Source organism: Salmo trutta, chromosome 13 (assembly GCF_901001165.1).
Source record: "Salmo trutta chromosome 13, fSalTru1.1, whole genome shotgun sequence".
Classification (NCBI taxonomy): Eukaryota; Metazoa; Chordata; class Actinopteri; order Salmoniformes; family Salmonidae; genus Salmo; species Salmo trutta.
The window spans coordinates 77599723-77627569 of record NC_042969.1 but is presented as its reverse complement, the minus strand read 5'-3'; the positions used below and the strand labels follow the sequence as shown (position 1 = coordinate 77627569).

At 43.2% G+C, this 27847-nt stretch overlaps 1 protein-coding gene across 1 annotated transcript; it reads left to right on the top strand.

Moving 5' to 3' along the window:
* The first annotated feature begins 3535 nt into the window (after positions 1-3535).
* Positions 3536-27594, top strand: LOC115206563 (RAC-beta serine/threonine-protein kinase). Its single transcript, XM_029773685.1, has 12 exons — positions 3536-3590; positions 15964-16128; positions 16362-16493; positions 16774-16885; positions 17137-17287; positions 18599-18730; positions 19692-19757; positions 19890-20081; positions 20457-20585; positions 21878-22092; positions 23583-23773; positions 23952-27594. Exons 2-12 carry the CDS (start codon positions 16083-16085, stop codon positions 24029-24031), a joined length of 1446 nt encoding a protein of 481 aa, XP_029629545.1. The 5' UTR covers positions 3536-3590; positions 15964-16082; the 3' UTR covers positions 24032-27594.
* Positions 27595-27847: the final 253 nt, after the last annotated feature.

The following is a 27847-nucleotide window of genomic DNA, read 5'->3' as shown; positions in this document are numbered from 1 at the left end:
TCAGCCCAGAACTACACGGGAGGATCTTGTCAATGATCTCAAGGCAGCTGGGACCATAGTCACCAAGAAAACAATTGGTAACACACTACGCCGTGAAGGACTGAAATCCTGCAGCGCCCACAAGGTCCCCCTGCTCAAGAAAGCACATATACATGCCCGTCTGAAGTTTGCCAATGAACATCTAAATGATTCAGAGGACAACTGGGTGAAAGTGTTGTGGTCAGATGAGACCAAAATGGAGCTCTTTGGCATCAACTCAACTCGCCGTGTTTGGAGGAGGAGGAGGAATGCTGCCTATGACCCCAAGAACATCATCCCCACCGTCAAACATGGAGGTGGAAACATTATGCTTTGGGGGTGTTTTTCTGCTAAGGGGACAGGACAACTTCACCACATCAAAGGGACGATGGACGGGGCCATGTACCGTCAAATCTTGGGTGAGAACCTCCTTCCCTCAGCCAGGGCATTGAAAATGGGTCGTGGATGGGTATTCCAGCATGACAATGACCCAAAACACATGGCCAAGGCAACAAAGGAGTGGCTCAAGAAGAAGCACATTAAGGTCCTGGAGTGGCCTAGCCAGTCTCCAGACCTTAATCCCATAGAAAATCTGTGGAGGGAGCTGAAGGTTCGAGTTGCCAAACGTCAGCCTCGAAACCTTAATGACTTGGAGAAGATCTGCAAAGCAGAGTGGGACAAAATCCCTCCTGAGATGTGTGCAAACCTGGTGGCCAACTACAAGAAACGTCTAACCTCTGTGATTGCCAACAAGGGTTTTGCCACCAAGTACTAAGTCATGTTTTGCAGAGGGGTCAAATACTTATTTTCCTCATTAAAATGCAAATCCATTTATAACATTTTTGACATGCGTTTTTCTGGATTTTTTTGTTGTTATTCTGTCTCTCACTGTTCAAATAAACCAACCATTAAAATTATAGACTGATAATTTCTTTGTCAGTGGGTAAACGTACAAAATCAGCAGGGGATCAAATACTTTTTTCCCCTCACTGTATGAGATTTGCAGTGTGAGCCTATATATGTACAAAAGCCACTTCAATGTCATAAATGTAAAAAGTTTGGCCCTGTGTCAAGTGTTTGCAAACAGAATAGCATTGTTGAAGAGTCTGAGGATGCACGATGTTGCAATTGTGATGGGAATCATGTTCCCTGACTGCCTTGTTAGGGTGAAGGAGGTAGAAGCAGGAAGGATCAGGGCTGTTGAAGGCATCCTATGCAGAGGCGGTGAAAACTGTCAAAGCAGCAAGTAGAGATGATGAAGCTATGGCAGTGGATACCCAAGTGTCTTTGGATGTCAGTTAGTTGAGAGATCCTGAAACACTAATCGTGAAGAAGTTTGATTTTGTTGCATTTATTGCGCAGGTGATTCATTGAACAGGACAAACTAACAAAAAGATCATTGTGAAAGTGGCTAAAAAGTTTTTGGATCTACAGGCTAAATAATATGAGTTTGTTTTATTTATATATACAGTACCAGTCAAAAGTTTGGACACACCTACTCATTCAAGGGTTTTTCTTTATTTTTTTATACATTGTGGAATAATAGTGTAGACATAAAAAATATGAAATAACACATATGGAATCATGTAGTAACCAAAAAAGTGTTAAACAATTCTAAATATAGTTTATATTTGAGATTCTTCAAAGTAGGCACCCTTTGCCTTGATGACAGCTTTGCACACTCTTGGCATTCTTTCAACCAGCTTCACCTGTAGGTGTGTCCAAACGTTTGACTGGTACTGCATATATCAAAATAATATATATATTTAAGTATCTCAGTTTTTACCCCAGCCAGTAGGTGGTAGCAATACTCAATTTTTGGATGTAGTCCGCCAATAAAACCTTGAAAAATAAGTTGTTCTCCCTTCTCAGGTGTCTTTGGGTTATATGAGATTTGGTCATGTGTATGTAGACTGAGAAGTATTATATGCCAGCTGAGCCTAAATGCTGCAATTGTGGTGGTGAACATGCACCTGAATTTCGGAAGTGTCCTGTTAGGCTGAAGGAGACAGAGGTGGTAAAAGTAAAGGCTGTCTCCTATCCGGAGGCAGTGAGAAGAGTGAAGTTGAATAAGTAATGGTATTAAGAGTAGAGAGACAAGATGTTCCTAGTCAACAGAGGGATCCAGACATGTCACATGTTAAGATGGACTTTGTAGCGTTTATTACTTTGGTTAACTGCACAGTGCAAACAGAGAGAAAATCAGAGAAAATAGCCATCATTGTAAGTGCCGCTCAGTGTTTTTTGGGACTCAGGGAATTTTTACAGAGCCATTAACAAGGAATCCTGTTGATGAATGCTCCTTCCTCATAGGGATGTGATTTGAATGTGACTAAAGGAGTGGGGTGGTTGTTTGATTCATTTTTGTATTATCTCAGGCCCCCAGCAATGGAATATGATTTTTTTATTTGTTTCAATACCCCGTACAGAATGCCATAAAACTTTAAAGAAGAAGAAGAGGGATAGTTGGTCTACAACAGACCCATGTTTGGAAAGTCTGTTTAATAATGCGTTCCTTTTAGATCTTTTGTCTTAAATTTCCCCGTCATAATGACCAACCATCTTGCCCACCAGCGCAGTAAGTTTAAATGGAATTGTATTTAACTTTTGGCTTCCCACTGACTGTTTTTGTGGAACCCAATACAATTGAAAACAACGCTAGTGAATCTAAAAGCACCTACCCGATTTCTCGACTTTCGTCTACAGTCGATTGCTTGCCTTACTACTCAAACTCTATGTTTGAGTGTCAGTGATCACTTTCATGCGCTAATGGTGCAACTGGGAACTCTTTTTTTTATTTTATCAACTGGGAACTCGGAAAAAGGATGAGGTGAAGTCATGACGGAAAAGTCGGAGTCCGAGTTTCCGACATCGAATATGAAATTTGATTACCGTTCAAAAGATTTTTCAGTCAGTGATAGTTTTTTCCCAGTTATTTCATGTTGGGAGGCCTCTCAATACGTCATATCCTGTTTGTGCGCGTGTGGAGGGTTGCTGTTCTGTCTGGTTTGGACGGGGCCTGGCCTGCTGATATAAACAAAGATGTTTTATAAATAAACCCAGATAGACCACATCTTGTCGTTTCCAATGTGAACAAATTAGTCTTAGTGGGCAGAACAAACTAGGAGGAGAGCAGAGCCAAGCATGCGCCAGCGATATCTTATTGGCGCGTTCTCGTAAACTTCTGCGTATTTCCGTTAGGGAACGCCTACTCCGAAGTGCGGGTGTGAAATAACTAAATTCTTCTTTCCACTCCTTCTAAACAGCGCGATTTTTAAAAACTTTTGCAAATGTTGAAGTCTACAAAGCTTAGTCCGTTCTGTTCATAACATATTCTAGTTTTGGGAACAGAACTCTATTGAGATTAAATGTTTAATTGATGCTTTATGTCGGCCATAATCCATCTCGTTCCATATACTCCCACTTCCGCCAGTGGGCTTCCTTTCACTACCATATTTGGTAGTGAGTGGAAACGTCAACCGGATGCTTCACATACATACATCCATGAAATATCTGTCTCCTTGTTCTATCTGTGATATAACTGAAGCACCAGCAATAACAAGGGACTGAAGGTAAAAGCAAATATTTGTTATAACGTAAAAGGGAGATCAATAATACATGAAAAATGAATAGATATGAACTGTAACTCAATCATAAAGATTTGTAATTCTTTAAAAGTTGACTGGTCGCAACTAACGTACAATTTCGCGAGTTCACCCGACCCATCCGTTTTACTATCTTGTTAGTAGGTAATTAACCTGCGACAACATGCCGCCTTTGTAGGAAGAAAAACAAGCTTAGCGGGCATTCGCTGGTTGTTTTTTTTTTGGAGGCAGTGTGATCACTGGCAGAGGTCAATTAATTTTGTAAACATCAGTCATTGGTAGCTAGGTACGCTAGCTAACAGCACTACAGTAGGTGGCTAACTAACCGGCCATTGTTCACAGCAGGTCTGACAGAGACAAACTCAGTTCGAAGAGTGTGTTAACTAACCATTATCCAGGTGTCATTGCTGTTCATTCACCCACACCTCCATGCGGTTGTCTCGTTTTATCTGTCAACAACATGAATGGGGGCAGGTGTAGATATCGACCTAGCCGATTAAACTGAACTCTACGATTTACGATGAGTTGAGTCGGCTAATATCGACCCAGGGTCACTGCTCGACATAACGTTACTCTGAAAAGGCCCGGCATTTGAGGCTTGTCCGCTTCAGTGGAAGTAGCCCAATTTCTGTTTCATTCAGTAACGTTATTTAGCTAAGTTATATCACCCAAAACCAAGTTTTGCTTTTAAAAGTAGCAACCCACCTAGTCGATGCTGTTTCAAGTCTAACTGTTTTTGAATTTGTATCAATTCAAGTGGCTTACTAGTACCGAATTCCATTATCAAAATTAAGCCATTAAATAGCCAAAAGATTTACACTTGATTAGTTTAATAGATTTGGAATTGACTAAGTGGAAGGGATCCATTGGATTTTATCTCTGCAAACAATACAGTTCAAACAGACACATCAGTCACTTCTGTGTAATGCCAGGCCCCTCCCACTGTTAGTAGTTTTATTGTGGTAACAGATAAACATTGAACATTTGACTACTCTCCCATTACCCTATTGTATATGGTTAGATCGATGTAGCCTAGCCTGTAGCAGAACATGTTGTCCATTGTATGTTTCTAGGCACTGATAATGCTGGTTCCCCCAAAAACGATCACTTATTTTATATTAGTCTCTATTTTGAAAGTTGAGAACTTGATTGCTGACATGCAAACATTTTGGGACTATATCAATAATGGACTAATAGGTTTTGGTTGTAGTTTTCCTTTAAGAGATTTGGGACAGTAACCAAAGGTCGCTGGTTTGAGTCCCCAAGGTTAAAAATCTGTCGCTGTGCCCTTGAGCAAGGCACTTAACCCTAATTGTTTCTGTAAGTTGCTCTGGATCAGTGTGTCTGCTAAATGACTAAAATGTATAATGTTATGCTATTTCTGCCAACTTGCAATGATCATGGAGCTGGGAGCAGAATGTTTAGGATCGCCACAGACGACTGACCTATTAGTAGATGTAGGGAAAAGCTCATCCTCTAAAGCGGAACAACTTTGCTTGTGATTCCTTGAAATTCACACCATCAATCTGTTGTCCAAGAGACAAGTTGACATGATACGCTGCAGTTTGGATTGTGCTTGGTAGATGCTTGAGAGCATCAGCTGTTCCAGACGATTGTGTGATCACTCTCTGTAGCCGATGTAAGACCTTTAAACAGGTCAACATTCACAAGGCCGCAGGGCCAGACGAATTACCAGGACGTGTATTCCGAGCATGCGCTGCCCAACCGGCAAGTGTCTTCACTGACATTTTCAACCTGTAACTGACTGAGTCTGTAATACCAACATGTTTCAAGCAGACCACCATAGTCCCTGTGCCCAAGAACACTAAGGTAACCTGCCTAAATGACTACCGACTTGTAGCACTCATGTCTGTAGCCATGAAGTGTTTTGAAAGGCTGGTTATTGCTCACATCAACACCATTATCCCAGAAACCCTAGACTCACTCCAATTTGCATACCGCCCAAACAGATCCACAGATGATGTGATCTCTTTTGCACTCCACACTGCCCTTTCCCACCTGGACAAAAGGAACACCAATGTGAGAATCCTATTCCTTGATTACAGCTCAGCGTTCAACACCATAGTGCCCTCAAAGCTCATCAATAAGCTAAGGACCCTGGGACTAAACACCAACTTATGCAACTGGATCCTGGACCTCCTGACGGGCTGCAGGTGGTAAGGGTAGACAACAACACATCCGCCACGCTGATCCTCAACACAGGGGCCCCTCAGGGATGTGTGCTCAGTCCCCTCCTGTACTCCCTGTTCACTCATGACTGCACGACTCCAACACCATCATTAAGTTTGCCGATGACACAACAGTGGTAGGCCTGATCACCGACAATGATGAGACAGCCTATAGGAGGAGGTCATAGACCTGACGGTGTGGTGCCAGGACAACACCTCTCCCTCAACGTGATCAAGACAAAGGAGATGATTGTGGACTACAGGAAAAGGAGGACTGAGTACGCCCCCATTCTCGTTGACGGGGCTGCAGTGGAGCTGGTCGAGAGTATCAAGTCCCTTGGTGTCCACATCACCAACAAACTATCATGGTCCAAACACACCAAGACAGTCATGAAGAGGGCACGACAAAGCCTATTCCCCCTCAGGAGACTGAAAGTATTTGGCATGGGTCCTCAGATCTTCAAAAAGTTCTACAGTTGCAACATCGAGAGCATTCTGACTGGTTGCATCACTGCCTGGTATGGCAATTGCTCAGCCTCCGACCGCAAGGCACTACAGAGGGTCGTGCGTATGGCCCAGTACATCACTGGTGTCATGCTTCCTGCCATCCTAGACCTCTATACCTGGCGACATTAGAGGAAGGCCCAAAAAATTGTCCAAGACTCCAGCCACCCTAGTTATAGACTGTTTTCTCTGCTACCGCACGGCAAGCGGTTCAGGAGGGCCAAGTCTAGGTCTAAAAGGCTTCTTAACAGCTTCTACCCCCAAGCCATAAGACTTCTGACCAATTAATCAAATGGTTACCTAGACTATTTGCATTGTCTCCCGCTCTTTTATGCTGCTGCTGCTCTGTTTATTATCTATGCATAGTCACTTTAACTCTGCCTACATATATACCCCCTGTATATAGCCTCGCTACTGTTATTTTACTGCTGCTCTTTAATTAATTTTATTTTTTTGACAAATACAGTTTGATTTGACACTGCAGTGTTCCGGCATGTTTCCCATCCCTTGGATAGAAACAAATCGCAAGTGCCATACCTGCAGAGAGCCTGTCTCATCTCTTTACCTGGCATCACCAGAGTACCAGTACTGTAGCCTACCTCCATCTGTCATAGAGGTCGAACGACTATGATTTTTCAACGCTGATACCGATTCTTGGAGGACCAAAAAAAGCCGAATACCGATTTTAATCGGACATTTTTTTTTATATATATATTTTTTTTATATACAGTTGAAGTCGGACGTTTACAGAAGTTGATGTTTAGTCCCAGGGTCCTTAGCTTATTGATAAGCTTTGAGGGCACTATGGTGTTGAACGCTGAGCTGTAATCAAGGAATAGGATTCTCACATTGGTGTTCCTTTTGTCCAGGTGGGAAAGGGCAGTGTGGAGTGCAAAAGAGATCGCATCATCTGAGGATCTGTTTGGGCGGTATGCAAATTGGAGTGAGTCTAGGGTTTCTGGGATAATGGTGTTGTGAGCCATGACCAGCCTTTCAAAGCACTTCATGGCTACGGACGTGAGTTCTACGCTCTCCGTCGGCTATGGAGAGGGTGATCACACAGTTGTCCGGAACAGCTGATGCTCTCATGCATGGCTCGTTGCTTGCCTCAAAGCGAGCATAGGAGTGATTTTTAGCTTGTCTGGTAGGCTCGTGTCTCTGGGTAGCCCGTGGCTGTGCATCCCTTTGTAGTCTGTAATAGTTTGCACGCCCTGCCACATAAGACAAACGTCGGAGCCGGTGTAGTACGATTCAATCTTAGCTCTGTATTGTTTGTTTTGCCTGTTTGATGGTTAGTCGCAGGGCATAGCAGGATTTCTTATAATCTTCCGGGTTAGAGTCCCACACCTTGAAAGCGGCAGCTCTACCCTTTAGCTCAATGCCAATGTTGCCTGTAATCCATGGCTTCTGGTTGGGGTATGTACGTACACTGTCGGGGTGACGTCCTCGATGCACTTATTGATAAAGCCAGTGACTGATGTGGTGTACTCCTCAATGCCATCGGATGAATTCCGGAACATGTTCCGGTCTGTGTTAACAAAACAGTCCTGTAGTTTAGCATCTGCTTCATCTGTCCACTTTTTTTATAAATTGAGTCACTGGTGCTTCCTGCTTTCATTTTTGCTTGTAATCAGGAGGATAGAGTTGTGGTCGGATTTACCAAATGGAGGGTGAGGGAGAGCTTTGTACTAGAGGTCGACCGATTTATGATTTTTCAACGCCGATACCGATTTATTGGAGGACCAAAAAGGCAGATACCGATTAATCGGCAGATTTATTTTATAATGATTTTTTTTTTATACACACACACACACACACACACACACACACACACACACACACACACACACACAGCTCTGAAGTGACAACGATACTGAAGAGTCTGCTTAGGAGACAAATACTCTCAACTGTTTGAATAATAATAGAGTTTAAGTTACCTGTGATAAGTTTGTTTTCAGCATTAATTTCTATATGCAGGAAATCCTATTTTAATAATGGGCATGGTAAGAATTGACTACCAAAGTGCGAGTCATAACTCCCATGACATCTTCTAGCAAAATCTGAAAATTGGTTCCTTCATTTATTCCATAGGATATTTTTAGATTAACTTAAAATAAGGTTTGTGTTTGGTTTAGGCTTACAGCACCTTGCCAATTTTATAACTGTGTAGCTATCCATAGGATATAACTCTGATCAATATAAGCGAAGATCATTTTTTTTGTAGAGTGGATTTATGAAAATATGTTGACAAACGTTACCTAGTGAGATTTACACGGGTATCAAAACGCCGAGGCGGTTTAAGCACAAAACACAGACCTTATTTGAAGTAGATCAAGACATTCTCTATGGAAGACATGAACGGTAAAATAATGAAGGAACCCCTTTCAAGTTCAGCCGCAAGTTATTATAGGAATTATGACGCGCCGACTATTTCTCTCTAAACCATATACCTTTGACTATTACGAGCCTGCTGCTGCCTACCACCGCTCAGTCAGACTGCTCTATCAAATATCAAATCATAGACTTAACTATAATATAATAAACCTTAGGTCATTAATATGGTCAAATCCGGAAACTATCCTCTCGAAAACATTATTCTTTCAGTGACATACGGGACCGTTCCGTATTTTATCTAACGGATGGCATCCATAAGTCTAAATATTCCTGTTACATCGCACAACCTACGTTATTTCATAGTTCCGTAAAATTCTGGCAAATTAGTTTGCAACGAGCCAGATTCTGTATACCCTGATTCTGCGTGCAACGAACGCAAGAGAACTGACACAATTTCACCTGGTTAATATTGCCTGCTAACCTGGATTTCTTTTAGCTAAATATGCAGGTTTAAAAATATATACTTCTATGTATTGATTTTAAGAAAGGCATTGATGTTTATGGTTAGGTACAGTCGTGCAACGATTGTGCTTTTTTTTCGCAAATGCGCTTTTGTTAAATCATCCCCGTTTGGCGAAGTCTGCTGTCTTTGTTAGGAAGAAATGGTCTTCACAGTTCGCAACAAGCCAGGCGGCCCAAACTGCTGCATATACCCTGACTCTGTTTGCAAGAGAAGTGACACATTTTCCCTAGTTAAAAGAAATTAATGTTAGCAGGCAAAATTAACTAAATATGCAGGTTTAAAAATATATACTTGTGTATTGATTTTAAGAAAGACATTGATGTTTATGGTTAGGTACACGTCGGAGCAAAGACAGTCCTTTTTCACGAATGCGCACCACATCGATTATATGCAAAGCAGGACAGGCTAGATAAACTAGTAATATCATCAACCATGTGTAGTTAACTAGTGTTTATGATTGATTGTTTTTTTATAAGATAAGTTTAATGCTAGCTAGCAACTTACCTTGGCAACGTAAAGCAGGTGGTTAGAGCGTTGGGCTAGTTAACGTAAGGTTGCATCCCCAAGCTGACAAGGTAAAAATCTGTCGTTCTGCCCCTGAACAAGGCAGTTAACCCACCGTTCCTAGGCCGTCATTGAAAATAAGAATGTGTTCTATAACTGACTTGCCTAGTTAAATAAAGGTTAAAAAAAGAATAATAAAACGGCAAATCGGTGGCCAAAAATACCGATTTCCGATTGTTATGAAAACTTGAAATCGGCCCTAATTAATCAGCCATTACGATTAATCGGTCGACCTCTACTTTGTACGAGTCTCTGTGTGGAGTAAAGGTGGTCTAGAGTTTTTTTGTTTTTTTCCCCCTCTGTTTGCACATGTGACATACTGGTAGAAATGAGGTAAAACGGATTTAAGCTTCCCTGCATTAAAGTCTCCGACCACTAGGAGCGCCGCCTCTGTGAGTGCTTTCCCCCGTTTGGCGAAGTAGGCTGTGATTCGATGATAAATGAACAGGCATCGGATTGATTATATGCAACGCAGGACAAGCTAGTTAACTACACATGGTTGATGATATTACTAGGTTAACTTGTGATTATGTGAAGATTGATTTGTTTTTATATAAGATAAGTTTAATGCTAGCTAGCAACTTACCTTGGCTTCTTGCTGCACTCGTGTAGCAGGTGGTCAGCCTGCCACGCAGTTTCCTCGTGGAATGCAATGTAATCAGCATCCAAAATTGCCGATTACCAATTTGTTATGAAAACTTGAAATCGGCCATGTCGATTAATCGGTCGACCTCTAATTTGTCATCATTACCACTAATATCATGCCATTGTTCCTTTTGAAATAATGTCAGTTGGAAGTCGGAGTAATGGGTAAACAAACCAAAAAGAGGCGGCCTCTCAAGCTAGCTGCAAAAGGTCTGGATTTGTTTCAGCCACTAAGGTCATGATTGTTATACTGTTATAGACCTATATCCATCCTGCCCTGCCTTTCTAAAGTCTTCGAAAGACAAGTTAATAAACAGATCACTGACCATTTCGAATCCCACCGTACCTTCTCCACTGTGCAATCCGGATTTCGAGCTGGTCACGGGTGCACCTCAGCTACGCTCAAGGTACTAAACGATATCATAACCGCCATCGATAAGAGACAATATTGTGCAGCCGTCTTCATCGACCTGGCCAAGGCTTTCAACTCTGTCAATCACCGTATTCTTATCGGCAGACTCAACAGCCTTGGTTTCTCTAATGACTGCCTCGCCTGGTTCACCAACTACTTCTCAGTGTGTCAAATTGGCGAGGGCCTGTTGTCCGGACCTCTGGCAGTCTCTGTGGGGGTACCACAGGGTTCAATTGGAGGGCCGACTCTTTTCTCTGTATACATCAATGATATCTCTCTTGCTGCTGGTGATTCCCTGATCCACTTCTACGCAGACGACACTGTTCTGTATACATCTGTCCCTTCTTGGGTCACTGTGTTAACCAACCTTCAGACGAGCTTCAATGCCATACAACACTCCTTCCGTGGCCTCCAATTGCTCTTAAACGCTAGTAAAACCAAATGCATGCTTTTCAACAGTTCGCTGCCCGCACCTGCCCACCCGACTAGCATCACTACTGTGGACAGTTCTGACTTAAAATATGTGGACAACTACAAATACCTAGGTGTCTGGCTAGACTGTAAACTCTCCTTCCAGACTCATATTAAACATCTCCGATCTAGAATCGGCTTCCTATTTCGCAACAAAGCATCCTTCACTCACGCTGCCAAACATACCCTCGTAAAACTGACTATCCTACCGATCCTCGACTTCAGCGATGTCATTTACAAAATAGCTTCCAATACTCTACTGAGACTGCATCCAGTTTGCTATCACAGTGCCATCTGTTTTATCACCAAAGCCCCTTATACCACCCACCACTGCGACATGTATGCTCTAGTCGGCTGGCCCTCGCTACATATTCGTCGCCAGACCCACTGGCTCCAGGTCATCTATAAGTCTATGCTAGGTAAAGCTCTCTGTCTTCTCAGCTCACTGGTCACGATAATAACACCCACCCGTAGCACGCGCTCCAGCAGGTAGATCTCACTGGTCATCCCCAAAGCCAACGCTTCCTTTGGCCGCCTTTCCTTCCAGTTCTTTGCTGCCAATGACTGTAACGAATTGCAAAAATCGCTGGAGACTTTTATATTTCCCTCACTAACTTTAAACATCAGCTAACTGATTGCTGCAGCTGTACATAGCCCATCTGTAAATAGCCCACCCAATCTACCTACCTCATCCCCATATTGTTTTTATTTACTGGTGTGCAAAAGAGCAGAAAAGTATTTCTACTTGCACGTCATCGTCTGCTCATTTATCACTCCACTGTTAATCTGCTAAATTGTAATTACTTCGCTACTATGGCCTATTTATTGCTTTACCTCCTCACGCCATTTGCACACACTGTATACAGACTTTCTTTTTTGTGTGTGTTATTAACTGTATGCTTGTTTATTCCATGTGTAAGTCTGTTGTTGTATGTGTCGCACTGCTTTGCTTTATCTTGGCCAGGTCGCTGTTGTAAATGAGAATAAATAAAGGTGAAATAAATTATTGATGGTACTACCATGATGGTAGTACTAATTCTGTTTGTCTTGCTCCTCTAGTGCAGTGGTTCCCAAACTGTTGGGGGCTTGAGGGGTCGGCAGGGGGGACTCTGTCCGGCTTTTAACTTACTCTTTTAAAGTTTTAATAGTAGAATGAACAAGGTGTAATTTATAAATAGGGTAGTGTATCGTCAGTTCTTCTTGTCATGTCAGTCATTGCATACTTTAGAGTTATTTATAACTTGTCAGAAATGTCCAGATCAACTAGCCCATGTTAGCTAATGGTTTTTTTAGCCTCTAGATATTGTTGTAATTTTCTGGTCATTCAAATATCACAGGAATACAATTTAGACATGCAAAAATAAATTTGGCTTAAAAACATTACAATTTTCTTTGCATCCCATGACAAAATGTGTAGAATTGCAGGAAATAAGCTTTAAATCATCAGAATTCTCTCCACCAACAAGAGGGGTGTGAACAGTTTGTCACTAACAGTGCTAGTGCCCATAGAAATAGACGTGGATCATGTGTGCACAGGGGGATGCGGGATGTCCCCTAATGCTAGAAGGGGGGGCCCTGAGTGGAAAAAGTTTGGGAACCCCTGCTCTTGAGGACTGTGTGTGTGTGTTGGGTAAGTGAAATAAGAAGAAGCAGCAGCAGTGGGGGGGTGGGGAGCTGAGAGTTAGCTGGCAGTTATTTGGTTGTGTAGCCAAGTAGTGTAACAGCCTGGTGGGCAGTGCATCACAAGTTGGGGATTATTTGATAGTGGGGTGCCCATAGTGACCGGGAGTGATGCCAGCCTGTGCCAGGGCAAGCTGCGACAGGTGGCCACAGGGCTCTAACTGGGCAGAGCTGGCTGCAGAACAGACACAGACCCAACGCTGTCTGGTGATGAGGATCCACATACACACGGCCAGTGGGTGGTCAAAAAGAGGAGGCGTCAACACAGACTTGTCGGTTAATTGAAAAACATGTCAACCTTGATGATCACATTTTTTGCACTCCTCACTTTACACCTGCATGTCTGTGAAGGCGTCTGCGTGCTTCCCATCCAAAACGGTTAGGAACAGTCAGTGGCGTGGTGATGTAAGGCACTGCATCTAAGTGCGTCACTACAGTCCCTGGTTCGAATCCAGGCTGTATCACATCTGACCGTGATTGGGAGTCCCATAGGGCGGCACACAATTGACCCAGCGCCGTCCGGGTTTGGCCGGGGTAGGCCGTCATTGTAAATAAGAATTTGTTCTTAACTGACTTGCCTAGTTAAATAAAAATAAATACAAATATATTATGACAAAATTTGGTGAAGTTTTGGCCTTTGACAAGGGTTTTTTTTCTGGAGGCAAGCTAAAGTTCGGAAACCGAAGTCTAAACCCCATCGGTGATTGGTCAACAGTAGGGATTCTTCAATGTAGTGTTTGTCATTCAACAATACACAAATCATTTTCATGCACATTTTTTTTACTTGAGATACTCTACCAAACATCCTATTTAGGTGTAAAATTGTGAGCCTAAGATCTACTCAGCAAAAACTTCCAAATTAATTACAGATTTCTTGAGTTATCTTACATTCATTCTGATGAGTTTGAGGAAGCCTTAAGTTAGGGACCTCTTGGGATAGAATCCCACTGACGGGATCGCTAGCAAGGCGGGAAATTCAAAACAGCAAAAATCGAATCGTTTCAATTTCTCAAACAATCAACTATTTTACACCATTTGAAAGATAAACATCTCCTTAATCGAACCACATTTGTCCGATTTCAAAGAGGATTTACGGCGAAAGCATAAAGTTAGATTATGTTAGGAGAGTACATAGCCAAAAAAGTACACACATCCATTTTCAATTCAAGGACAGGCGTCACCAAAAGCAGAAAACCAGCTAAAATGATGCACTAACCTTTGACAATCTTCATCAGATGACACTCCTAGGACATTATGTTAGACAATACATGCATTTTTTGTTCTATCAAGTTCATATTTATATCCAAAAACAGCATTTTACATCGGCGCGTGTTGTTGAGAAAATGTGTCTCCCCCAAAACTGCCAGTGAATTTACAAAAAATACTCATTATAAAACGTGGTTAAAGTATTAAACTGTTATTCAAAGAATTATAGATTAACATCTCCTGAATGCAACCGCATTGACAGATTTCAAAATAACTTTACTGGGAAAGCACACTTTGCAATAATCTGAGTACTCTGCTCAGAAAAATACACTACGCAATACAGATAGCCGCCATGTTGGAATCATCTAAAATCATAAATAACATTAGAAATATTCCCTTACCTTTAATAATCTTCATCAGAAGGCACTTCCAGGTATCCCAGGTCCACAACAAATGTTGTTGTTTTTTCGATGAAGTTCATAATTTATGTCCAAATAACTCCGTTGTTCCGTGTTGTTAGCGCGTTCGGTAGGCTACTCAAAATGTAGGGCGCGGGAGGGAAAAGTCACGACGAAAAGTAAAAAAAAAAAAATCTATTTACGTTCGTTCAAACATGTCAAACGTTGTTTAGCATCAATCTTTAGGGCCATTTTTAACGTGAAACATCAGTAATATTTCAACCGGACCTTTCCTGTGTCTTGAAAAACGTTTTGAGAAAGGTCTCATCTCACATGAACGAGCATGAATGCGCAATAATGAAGTGACGACATCTATGTTCATCATAGACGCTTCAAACAACTTTATAAAGACTGTTGACATCTAGTGGAAGCCATAGGAAGTGCAAAATGAATCCTTTGTCACTGTGTTTTATTGGCAATGACTTGAAAATAGTACAGCCACAAGATTTTAATTTCCTGCTTGTATTTTTTCTCAGGTTTTTGCCTGCCTTTTGAGTTCTGTTATACTTAGAGACACCATTCAAACAGTTTTAGAAACTTCAGAGTGTTTTCTATCCAAATCTACTAATAATATGCATATTCTATTTTCTGGGCCAGAGTAGTAACCTGTTTAAATTGGGTACGTTTTTCATCCGGCCGTGAAAATACTGCCCCCTAGATTAAGAGGCTGCATTTCTGTTTACAACCCTCAGCAGTTCTTCAGTGGAAGTAGGGCAATTCCATGAATTACGTGGACTTCGATTTTTCACTTTAAAATGTATACCTGAGTTAATGGTTTTTGTTAGCAGTTTAACAAACAATAGAACAATGCACTGCTTTTAACAATGACCACAAAACATGTTACAAAAACATATTTACAGGTAGAACTGTGCAGATACAAAGTTGGGTAACCATATAAAACTGAGGGAGATTTTACTGTAATTCTGTTACCAAACTTGCATCTGCACAGTTTTTCCAGTAAGTTTGTTTTAGAGTGTAGGCTTGGTACATTTCTTTACCATTGTACAGGTGAGGTGATCAGCACCAAGTAGCTTACAGGGATTTGTATGCCATTGTAGTCTTTGGGTGGGCTGCCTAAGTGTTTTTTTGGGGTCGCCTAAATGGAAAATGGAACAACACTTGGTGTAAACTTAAACGACTATAACCAGATATAAAGTATGTAGAATAGATTATTTATATATCTATCACAGGAAAAAAGAAACGTCCTTTCACTGCCATGCGGGCAATAATTTTCCATTGTCATATACCTACAATGAGTATTCAGGTATTTTCAAAAAATGTTGTTTATTATGAAAATGTATCCTCTTTCCATTGTGGTTAATATCTTGGTATCTTTGATCTTTCTGTCCCCCAGGCATTGTGAGACATTTTCGTCAGAGACACATCTGACGCCCTTCCCCAGCAGTCACAGCTCCCCTTCCCTCTATTTCCCCTGTGACCCCACCCTGAACCCCAGCAGTCCTCCGCCCCAGCATGAATGACATCAGTGTGGTCAGAGAGGGCTGGCTCCATAAGAGGGGTGAGCTGAGCTTCACTCATCGCTGTCTCACAGTGTCTCTGTTTCTAGGACACTGTGAGTCCACTCAGAATTAGTTCAACCCTAATATGTATGGCTCATGTGCCTCTCTCTCTGCCCCTCTCTCTCTGCCCCTCTCTCTCTTGCCCCTCTCTCTCTTGCCACTCTCTCTCTTGCCCCTCTCTCTCTTGCCCCTCTCTCTCTTGCCCCTCTCTCTCTTGCCCTTCTCCCTGCAGGAGAGTACATTAAAACGTGGAGGCCACGGTACTTCATCCTCAAGAGTGATGGCTCCTTCATCGGCTACAAGGAGAAGCCAGAGATGTCGTCCGACCACAGCCTCCCACCCCTCAACAACTTTTCAGTGGCAGGTTGGTCTCTGTCATTTCTGGGCCAACTTCTAGAGCCTGGTGGTACTTGGATGATGATGTGAGTTTCCTAGTCATGTTCACACAGATTGGCTCTCCTTTGATTCCTTGTGTCCGTCAGCAGGAAGAACTGTTTCCTCTCCTTGAATCCTCTCCTCACTTCATGAGCTACTGTTTTGAGGTGTAGAGAAAATGGGAGGAGAGGAATCGAGGGAAGACTGTTGAGATTCACCCAGTGTCTACAGTAGCACACTCTAACCTCTCTATTACTCCCTGTCTGCAGAGTGCCAGCTGATGAAGACAGAACGGCCCAGGCCCAACACGTTTGTCATCCGCTGCCTACAGTGGACCACAGTCATAGAGCGCACCTTCCACGTGGAGAGTAACGAGGAAAGGTGAGAACGGAAAGTTCCAGAGGCAGGGACAACGTGGAAGAGTTGAATGGGTATTTGTTTATCTGTAAACTGGGCAATGCCCTCCTTCTCCAAGTTGTTATTTTTACTTCACCAACTTTCAGGATGAGAGGTCTGCAATTGACCCCATTAGTGACCTCACTAGTTAATCACCCTCACACACACACACTCAGTGTAGATTCATGTCTTTTGGGCTTGAAGGGGTCTACATTGAACTCCCTCTCCCCTTCCAGGGAGGAATGGATGCGGGCGATCCAAGCGGTGGCCAACGGCCTAAAGACGCGAGTGGAAGAGGCGCCCATGGACATAACGTTTGGCTCCCCCAGCGACTGCAGCGGCATGGAGGAGATGGAGGTGGCCATGTCCAAGTCCCGCAACAAAGTGGTCAGTGTCCTCCTGTCCCCCTACCAACCTAGCAAACCTGTCACTGTCCCCCTACCAACCTAGCAGACCTGTCACTGTCCCCCTACCAACCTAGCAGACCTGTCACTGTCCCCCTACCAACCTAGCAGACCTGTCAGTGTTCTCCTGTCCCCCTACCAACCTAGCACACCTGTCAGTGTTCTCCTGTCCCACTAGCAGACCTGTCAGACCTGTCACCCGTCAGTGTCCTACTGTCCCTCTACCAACCTTGCAGACCTGTCAGTGTTCTCCTGTCCCCCTACCAACCTAGCACACCTGTCAGTGTTCTCCTGTCCCACTAGCAGACCTGTCAGACCTGTCACCCGTCAGTGTCCTACTGTCCCTCTACCAACCTTGCAGACCTGTCAGTGTCCCCCTACCAACCTAGCAGACCTGTCACTGTCCCCCTACCAACCTAGCAGACCTGTCAGTGTTCTCCTAGCAGACCTGTCAGTGTCCTCCTGTCCCTCTACCAACCTTGCAGACCTGTCAGTGTCCTCCTGTCCCTCTACCAACCTTGCAGACCTGTCAGTGTCCTACTGTCCCTCTACCAACCTTGCAGACCTGTCAGTGTCCTCCTGTCCCTCTACCAACCTTGCAGACCTGTCAGTGTCCTACTGTCCCTCTACCAACCTTGCAGACCTGTCAGTGTCCTACTGTCCCTCTACCAACCTTGCAGACCTGTCAGTGTCCTCCTGTCCCTCTACCAACCTTGCAGACCTGTCAGTGTCCTCCTGTCCCTCTACCAACCTTGCAGACCTGTCAGTGTCCTACTGTCCCTCTACCAACCTTGCAGACCTGTCAGTGTCCTACTGTCCCTCTACCAACCTAGCAGACCTGTCAGTGTCCTACTGTCCCTCTACCAACCTTGCAGACCTGTCAGTGTTCTCCTAGCAGACCTGTCAGTGTCCTACTGTCCCTCTACCAACCTTGCAGACCTGTCAGTGCTCTTTGTGTTTGTCCAACAGCCCTCCTCTAGATGTGGCTGCTTTTGTCCATTGGAACCTCTGCATTCTAGTTCAGAGTATCTACTACTCCTTAGTAACAATACCTCATCACAGCTGCTTTACCATCTCCCTATGTGACCTGGGCCATAGTGTGTTGGTGCGTTTTCTGCTCCATTCTCTGCCCGTTCTTGATCTAAAACCGTTGTGCAGGTCTATGTAAACTCTTTATTACTCATAAGCTGTAATTGTCATGGTCAAATAAATCCTGTCATCCAAACTGTTTTGAAGAAGACTGAGATTTGAACCCTTATGGTGTTTGTGTCCCCCCCCCACCCCCCCTCCACAGACCATGAGTGATTTTGACTACCTGAAGCTGCTGGGGAAGGGAACGTTTGGTAAGGTGATCCTGGTGAAGGAGAAAGCCACAGGGATGTACTACGCCATGAAGATCCTGAGGAAAGAAGTCATCATCGCTAAGGTAACCATCTGGCATCAAAGGAAATGGCAGTTACTCAGACAGACAGTTCCTTATATAAGGCACTACTTTTGACCAGAACCCATAGGGCGCTGGTCAAAAGTAGTATTGCACTATATAGGGAAAAGACTACTGAGCCCAGATTCACAAAACCTTAAGAAATTACATTTTTTTCCTTAACTATAGACTTAAGAAGAAAGTTGAGCAAAGTTTCTATTCCTCCAAAAGATTCTTGGAAATTTGCTTTAGCTGTTTCTGTTTCTTCTTAAGCAAAAATTAAGAAATATAGATTATTGAAAATAAAGTCCTTGGAAATTAATTCCAAGATAGCTAACCCTTGTCTTAAACTCAGGGCAGTGAGAGAATGCTCTCATGAAAGCAATTGAACATGTTTAATTCACTCACAAACTTCATCTGAAAGTTTCAGTATTGATTATTTTAAACCCAAGAACATGTTTTAGAACAGTGATCTCAGTACGAAATATGCGAACATGATTGCCATTGCTAGCTAGATAGCTAGCTAAACTGGTTGCCTAACAACACACATTAAGTCATTAAATATTAAGATATTGTTGAGGAATTGCACCTACGAACGTATGTTTTTTATTTCTTAATAAGCTTCTTAAGTTTTTGCGTAAGTGAATCTGAGCCGTGCAACATATCCCTGGAAATCTTGATTTTGATGACATTTTTCATTTCAGTCATTTAGCAGACGCTCTTATCCAGAGTGATTTACAGTAGTGAGTGCATGCATTTTCATATTTGTTCGTACTGGTCCCCCGTGGGAATCGAACCCACAACCCTTGCATTACAAGCGCCATGCACTACCAAGTGAGCCACAGCACTAATTGTGCATTTCAAGGTTCTATTGTGGGTTCTTGAGTGACTCAGAAGTCCAAGTCCAGTTGTACACTGCTGAGTGTATCTGTCCCTCATGGTGTTTTTGTGTGATGTGTTCCATCAGGATGAGGTAGCACACACGGTAACAGAAAGCAGAGTCCTTCAGAATACGAGGCATCCCTTCTTAACAGTGAGTTCCTATCTGACATCATCTGACCTACTGAACACTGATTACATTTCACCAAGCAGCCACCGGATTCAAAAGTGGTCACTAATTCTGACTGTCTTGTGTGTCCCCCCCCCCCTCCACACACACACACAGACACTAAAATATGCGTTCCAAACACATGACCGGCTATGCTTTGTGATGGAATATGCAAACGGAGGAGAGCTGTTCTTTCACTTGTCGCGGGACCGCGTGTTCACAGAAGACCGGGCACGGTTCTACGGTGCAGAGATTGTGTCTGCGCTGGAGTACCTCCACTCACGGGACGTTGTCTACAGAGACCTTAAGGTAATGGCCGCTTCCCTGTCTGTCTACCAAATGGGACTGGAAGTCTGGCTGATGTTTCCCTGACTCACCTATACCTTTACACGTACCGCCTCACATTGAAAGTATATTCTCAAGACTAACATTTCGCACAATAGGAAATATGGGCTGATTTTAAGATTAGGCCCAGTCTTGGATTAAAAGTGCTTGTGAATTAGTCCAGGTCTAGGCTCAATCCTACCATAGACTGCACTAGAAGAGCACCAGTCTCTTGGTGAAAAGCCTGTAAGTCTGTGGCACTTATTACAGTCAGCTGTCATGTTAGCAGTGGTATTTTCTGCTGCTGACTCTCTCCTGTGGTCACTCACTCACTCTTGTTCTCATGTCTTTCTCTTCCAGCTGGAGAACTTAATGCTGGATAAAGATGGACACATAAAGATCACAGATTTTGGACTGTGTAAAGAGGGAATCACAGACGGGGCTACCATGAAGACCTTTTGTGGTACTCCAGAATACCTTGCACCTGAGGTAACTACAGCACAGTGAACAAAATCATACGTTCTAGTTGTGCTTTGAACAGTACATGGCAGTGTGTCCAGTTACCAATTCCAGATGCATTCCTTGCTGGTTTCTTGTCTTGGACTGGTTTACAGTCAATAATTGTCTATCCAGCAAAGAATGCTTAACAAACAGGTTAATAACTCTACTTTGCCATTGGAAAGTAAATGATTATCAACAGGAATAGACAGCTGAACTGCAAATACACTATATATACAGTACCAGTCAAAAGTTTGGACACCTACTCATTCAAGGGTTTTTCTTTATTTTTGCTATTTTCTACATTGTAGAATAATAGTGAGAACATCAACACAATTAAATAACACACATGGAATCATGTAGTAACCAAAAAAGTGTTAAACAGATCAAAATATTTGAAATTCGTCAAAGTAGCTGCACACACGAAAGTTTGTGGACACCCCTTCAAAATTAGTGGATTCTGCTATTCCAGCCACACCCGTTGCTGACCGGTGTATAAAATCGAGCACACAGCCATGAAATCTCCATAGACAAACATTGGCAGTAGAATGGCCTTACTGAAGAGCTCAGTGACTTTCAACATAGCACTGTCCTAGGATGCCACCTTTCCAACAAGTCAGTTTGTCACATTTCTGCCATGCTAGAGCTGTCCCGGTCAACTGTAAGTGCTGTTATTGTGAAGTGGAAACATCTCGGAGCATTAACGGCTCAGCCGCGAAGTGGTAGGCCACACATGCTCACAGAACGGGACCACCAAGTACTGAAGCGTGTAGCGCGTAACAAATCGTCTGTCCTCGGTTGCAACACACCCCACTGACTTTCAAATTTCCTCTGGAAGCAATGTCAGCACAAGAACTGTTCATCGGGGGCTTCATGAAATGGGTTTCCATGACCGAGTAGCCGCACACAAGCCTAAGATCACCATGTGTAATACCAAGTGTCAGCTGGAGTGGTGTAAAGCTCGCCGCCATTGGACTCTGGAATCACTCTTCACCATCTGGCATTCCGACGGATGAATCTGGGTTTGGCGGATGCCAGGAGAACGCTACCTGCCTGAATGCATAGTGCCAACTGTAAAGTTTGGTGGAGGAGGAATAAAGGTATGGGGCTGTTTTTCATGGTTCGGGTGTCCACATACTTTTGGTCATGTAGTGTAGGTAATCATTTACATTGCAACCGAGGTGGAAAGAGACACAGTGCCTTGGCTTCCACATAATTGGATTTGCTATTTCTCTTTTTGTTCTCTCCCTCTTTCTCTCTCGCTCTCTCCCCCTCTCCTGCAGGTATTAGAGGACAATGACTACGGCCGAGCGGTGGACTGGTGGGGTCTGGGTGTGGTCATGTACGAGATGATGTGCGGTCGACTACCCTTCTACAACCAGGACCATGAGCGGTTGTTTGAGCTCATTCTCATGGAGGAGATCCGCTTCCCCAAGAACCTGGCCCCCGAAGCCAAGGCCCTGCTTGCTGGCCTGCTCAAAAAGGACCCCAAGCAGAGGTAGGTGGTAGTCTTTTTTTTTTAAATCATTTTTTTATATATACACTGAACAAAAATGTGAACGCAACATGCTACAACTTCAAAGATTTTACTGAGTTACAGTTCATATAAAAAAAATCTGTCAATTTAAATAAATTCATTAAGCCGTAATCTATGACTTTCACATGACTGGAATACAGATGTAGATCTGTCGGTCACAAATACCTTAAAAAAAATTATAATAATAAAGTAGGGTTGTGGATTGTAAAACCAGTCAGTATCTGGTGTGACCACCATTTGCCTCGTGCAGCATGACACATCTCCTTCACATAGAGTTGATCAGGCTGTTGATTGTGGAATGTCGTCCCACTCCTCTTCAATGGTTGTGCGAAGTTGCTGGATATTGGTGGAACACGCTGTCATACACGTCGACCCAGATCATCCCAAACATTCTCAATGGGTGACATGTCTGGTGAGTATGCAGGCCATGGAAGAACTGGGACATTTTACACAATTCCTGGAAGCTGACAGGTCCTTGTGACATGGGGCCGTGCATTATCATGCTGAAACATGAGGTGATGGCGGCGGATGAATGGCACAACAATGGGCCTCAGGATCTCGTCACGGCATCTCTGCATTCAAATTGCAATCGATAAAATGCAATTGTGTTCGTTGTCCGTAGCTTATACCTGCCCTTACATAACCCCACTGCCACCATAGGGCGCACTGTTCACAACGTTGACATCAGCAAACCACTCGCCCTCACAAAACCGGGATTCATCCATGAAGAGCACACTTCTCCAGTGTGCCAGTGGCCATTGGAGGTGAGCATTTGCCAACTGAAGTTGGTTACGACGCCAAACTGAAGTCAAGACCCTGGTGAGGACGACAACCGTGCAGATGAGCTTCCCTGAGACGATTTCTGACAGTTTGTGCAGAAATCCTTCGGTTGTGCAAACCCACGGTTTCATCAGCTGTCTGGGTGGCTGGTCTCAGATGATGCCGCAGGTGGAGATTCTGGACTGGCGTGGTTGTGAGGCCGGTTGGACGTACTGCCAAATTCTGTGAAACGACGTTGGAGGCGGCTTATGGTAGACAAATCCATCTTCAATTCTCTGACAGCAGTCAGCATGCCAATTGCACGCTCCTTCAAAATTTGATACATCTGTGCATTGTGCTGCGTGACGAAACTGTACTTTTTAGTGTGGCCTTTTATTGTTCCCAGCACAAGGTGCACCTGTGCAATGATCATGCTGTTTAATCAGCTTATTGACATGCCACAACTGTCAGGTGAATGAATTATCTTGGCAAAGGAGGAAATCTCACTAACAGGGATGTAAACAAATTTGTGCACAAAGTTTGAGAGAAATACATTTTTGTGCGTATGGAACATTTGAGATCTTTTATTTCAGCTCATGAAACATGGGACTAACACTTTGCACGTTGCGTTTATATTTTTGTTCAGTATACATTGAGTGAAGAATATAATGGTGATGCTGATCATTCTGTAGGCTTGGAGGTGGACAAGAAGATGCCAAAGACGTGATGACACAGAAGTTCTTCACCAGCATCAACTGGCAGGATGTGGTAGAGAGGAAGCTCTTGCCTCCCTTCAAGCCCCAGGTGACGTCAGAGACGGACACCCGCTACTTTGACGACGAGTTCACAGCACAAACCATCACCGTAACGCCCCCGGACAAGTGTAAGTTGAGGAGTGTTTGTGTGTCTGTCGGTTTGTTTGTCTCACTGTTAAAAATGTCTTCAAATCTGGATGGTGATTTATTTATTTATTGTGAAAACAGGTTTTGTAAAAAAAAAAAAAAAAGTAGTTTGTAGTAAATCTCATGTTTTTGTCTTTCTCTCTCTTGTGTTATCTCCAGACGATAGCTTAGACTCAGAGGACCAGAACCAGCGCACACACTTCCCTCAGTTCTCTTATTCCGCCAGCATACGGGAGTGACATCTCTCACACTCGTGCACACACACACTCACATGAGCAAGCAGGCTAACACACGTTCACACACACTCGCACTGCTGGGGAATTGGGATGACACACAAACTGACACTCTCTCAAACAAACAAACACACTTGCACAACACACACACTCTGACACCGAGAAGCGGTGAAAACATGGATCCTAGAGCATGACGTGATGACTGACCTCCGCAGGCCTGTGTGGATAGACTGGCGGCCTTGTCTCTCATTCTGACGGGACCAGGTGGAACCGGAGCTCTTAGCCATGCCAGCAGGACCCCGCCTGTCTACCCACCACACCACTACTACTACACTGGGCACATCAAAGCATCAACAGCACTTCACCATCCCTGGGTTATGCCAGCAGATGCCACCTCATCACCAGCCCAACGCATGCTTCACCTATTCAACACACACACTCTGACAAGCAACACCTAAAACCTCCCATACACTGCAGATTTTTTTTACTACTGGATAAAAAATAAGTCCAAACAAATGTAGAAACACATGAAAGGAGAAAAATATTTTTAAACTTATTTTTCTTTTGATTGTTACGGTTTTAAAAGCCATATTTCAGCTTTTTTTTTACGAGTGCTCTTACTGAAAACTTGCTGTTACAAATCGTGTGGACTGTTCCTACAGAGGGAAAGCGGGTCGGGGAGAGAATGAGGGGTAAGAAGGTGTGTGTACCTCGGAGGGTAGCCATTTCCCTGCTTGCACTGTGCATGTGTGAATGAATGTGTTTATGTTTTAGTGTGTGGAAGGAGAATGTATGAACAACCATTTGAATCTCAACATCTGTTTTACGTTTATGCATTTGCATGTATCTGTTTTGGATTCTGTATGACGGCTAAACGAGGAGAGTTTTAAAGGGAAAGAAGAGAGGTGGTGGAGTTGTAGCTTCCCTGTGGATTGACTTGTTCCTCTGGTGGTTAGAACGCTCAGGATGAAAGAAGAGAAGGGGAAAGAGTAGAAGTGACCACAGCAATTAACATTGTTCCAGTAGCTGTCACGTTCTGAGCAGAAATATCCAGGAGAATAGCTGTCACGTTCTGAGCAGAAATATCCAGGAGAATAGCTGTCACGTTCTGAGCAGAAATATCCAGGAGAATAGCTGTCACGTTCTGAGCAGAAATATCCAGGAGAATAGCTGTCAGGTTCTGAGCAGAAATATCCAGGAGAATAGCTGTCACGTTCTGAGCAGAAATATCCAGGAGAATAGCTGTCACGTTCTGAGCAGAAATATCCAGGAGAATAGCTGTCAGGTTCTGAGCAGAAATATCCAGGAGAATAGCTGTCAGGTTCTGAGCAGAAATATCCAGGAGAATAGCTGTCACGTTCTGAGCAGAAATATCCAGGAGAATAGCTGTCACGTTCTGAGCAGAAATATCCAGGAGAATAGCTGTCACGTTCTGAGCAGAAATATCCAGGAGAATAGCTGTCACGTTCTGAGCAGAAATATCCAGGAGAATAGCTGTCAGGTTCTGAGCAGAAATATCCAGGAGAATAGCTGTCAGGTTCTGAGCAGAAATATCCAGGAGAATAGCTGTCAGGTTCTGAGCAGAAATATCCAGGAGAATAGCTGTCAGGTTCTGAGCAGAAATATCCAGGAGAATAGCTGTCAGGTTCTGAGCAGAAATATCCAGGAGAATAGCTGTCACGTTCTGAGCAGAAATATCCAGGAGAATAGCTGTCACGTTCTGAGCAGAAATATCCAGGAGAATAACTGTCAGGTTCTGAGCAGAAATATCCAGGAGAATAGCTGTCACGTTCTGAGCAGAAATATCCAGGAGAATAGCTGTCAATCATTTGTTCCAAACTTTTCACTTTTTATTTTTGAATTATCGATGTAAAGATCTTTTTTTTTTTTACTTTTTTTTTGAAGATCATTTGGATGTTCCCATATTTAAGAATGCAAACTATTAAATCATGGATCACTGATTATTTGTAATGAGGCTAGACTGACTGATAGAAAATTGACACTTCAGTTATTTAACGGTCGATATTGAAGGTTGTGGTTCGTATTTTCAAGGTAATGTAAGTGACAGATTAAGTCCTTTGTCAGGACGTCATAGTAGGACCATTGAACTAGGGTTGGGGTTAGCTCAATTCAGTTAATGCAGGAAGTCAACTGAGTTAACGTCATGGATTGAAATGTAATTGACCCCAACCCTGGTGTGAAACAGATGCTGTATATAATGACAAGATGGTCTTGTCTCTGTCCTAACAATGGGAGTTGTTGTCTCAAAGGCAGGAAGGCAGTCGTTCTGCTTATCGGTATATTCCCTTGTGGACAGATTTTTATATTTTTATATCTTACCTCACCTCTTCCTCTCTGTGTGAACTTCCCACAATTCACCTGTCCTGAATGCATGTGTACACCCCTGTCTGGCCTATGGAGGAGTGGTTCGGGTGAAACAACCATTGTGTTTCACAGTCAAGTGCTGTGATGGATTTCATTTTTGTTGCCCTTTTCAAAGATTCCTTCACTCAAGGAACATTAAGACCATGTTTCTTTTCATTGATTTGTTTTTGATTTGTGGTCCACCTATTCCTTACTTTGGGAGACATTGTCTCATTTAATTTTATATTATATAAAAAAATATATAAAATAAGTTTAAACATGTTTTTAACTTTTGGTTGTTTTTCATTTTGATCATTCATGTGTTTCTTTTTTTAAAGTGTGTGTGTGTGCGCACGTGCTGTGCTCATGCACAGCAGCAGGTTGATGGGGCATTGTAGAACAGCTCTCTAGTCTGTGCTCAATGCCGGTTTCCTTTAGCCTCTGTACCTCCCAGTAGGGTAGTACAGTCTGACTGCTGTCTGGAAGGGCTGAGCCTATGGGAAACATCCCTATCTTCACCAGCCCATAATCAGGCCTTGTGAAGGCAGCTTCAGAAATGGCAGGACTGGATTTCAGGAACAACCTCCCTCTGATGGATCTCTCTCACGCTGCCTTCAATGTTAGGATGGCCACCAGAAGGTGCTGTAGACTTTTTCTAAAGGTGGCAGTAAAGCCATACAGGCGACAACAACGTGCAGAGACGTCTCAATAAAGTGACCACGCTTTGTCTAGTGTGTACATCTAACATGCAAGCCAACACCACTGACCTCTCCTATAGGCATTGCACACAGACAATCGATATGGAACTCTTCACTGGCTATGTAAATACCAAAAAGGCTTGATGTGTAGGATGATCTGTAGGCTAGAAGGGGAATCGGCAGCTTTGTAGATGGAATTTGAGTTGGAGCTTAACAGTGATTACCTTGCTTCTCTGTATTTTGAATGTGATCAGTAGTCACGAATGTCATATCTCAATGCTGAAGTACTAAGAATTCTTTGCTCCTCCCCAGCTATTCTTTACCTCCTCCCCAGCTAAACCTCCAACTCAATAACAAGCAATCTTTTAGGGAGAAGACTATGTCCTGGTAGACAGTTTCAGCCCCCATGTTGCAAGATTTTACATTGTAACAGGTGTTACCTGCTACAGTATATGGTAGCTTATAATATTTGCAATTATGTGCCAGTAAAGACTTTTACTGAATTAAGTGTGTCTCATTCTTCATTAGGGTTACTGGGTTCAATATCCCATATGCTACCTTCTGGGAGATTCTGGAAGGCACTTTACCCCTATTTCTCTAGGGACACTGCTCTCCCCTGCTCCCAGCCTGTGATGTGTATGTTGTCTGTCTATTTGGGTACAATGACAGCAAAAAAGTAACAATTTCCATGCAAATAGACCAATAAAGCAAGCATGGTATTGTAAAAGTTTTGAATTTCAAGTTGATTGATGTAGGCTAA

What these genes read in the sequence shown, in the direction of transcription:
- LOC115206563 (XM_029773685.1), top strand. Translation starts at nt 16,083, where the DNA reads ATGAATGACATCAGTGTGGTCAGAGAGGGCTGGCTCCATAAGAGGG. An exon ending in GGGCTGGCTCCATAAGAGGG is followed by an intron (nt 16,129 to 16,361) that starts GTGAGCTGAGCT and finishes TTCTCCCTGCAG; the next exon opens with GAGAGTACATTAAAACGTGG. An exon ending in CCAAGTCCCGCAACAAAGTG is followed by an intron (nt 17,288 to 18,598) that starts GTCAGTGTCCTC and finishes CCCCCTCCACAG; the next exon opens with ACCATGAGTGATTTTGACTA.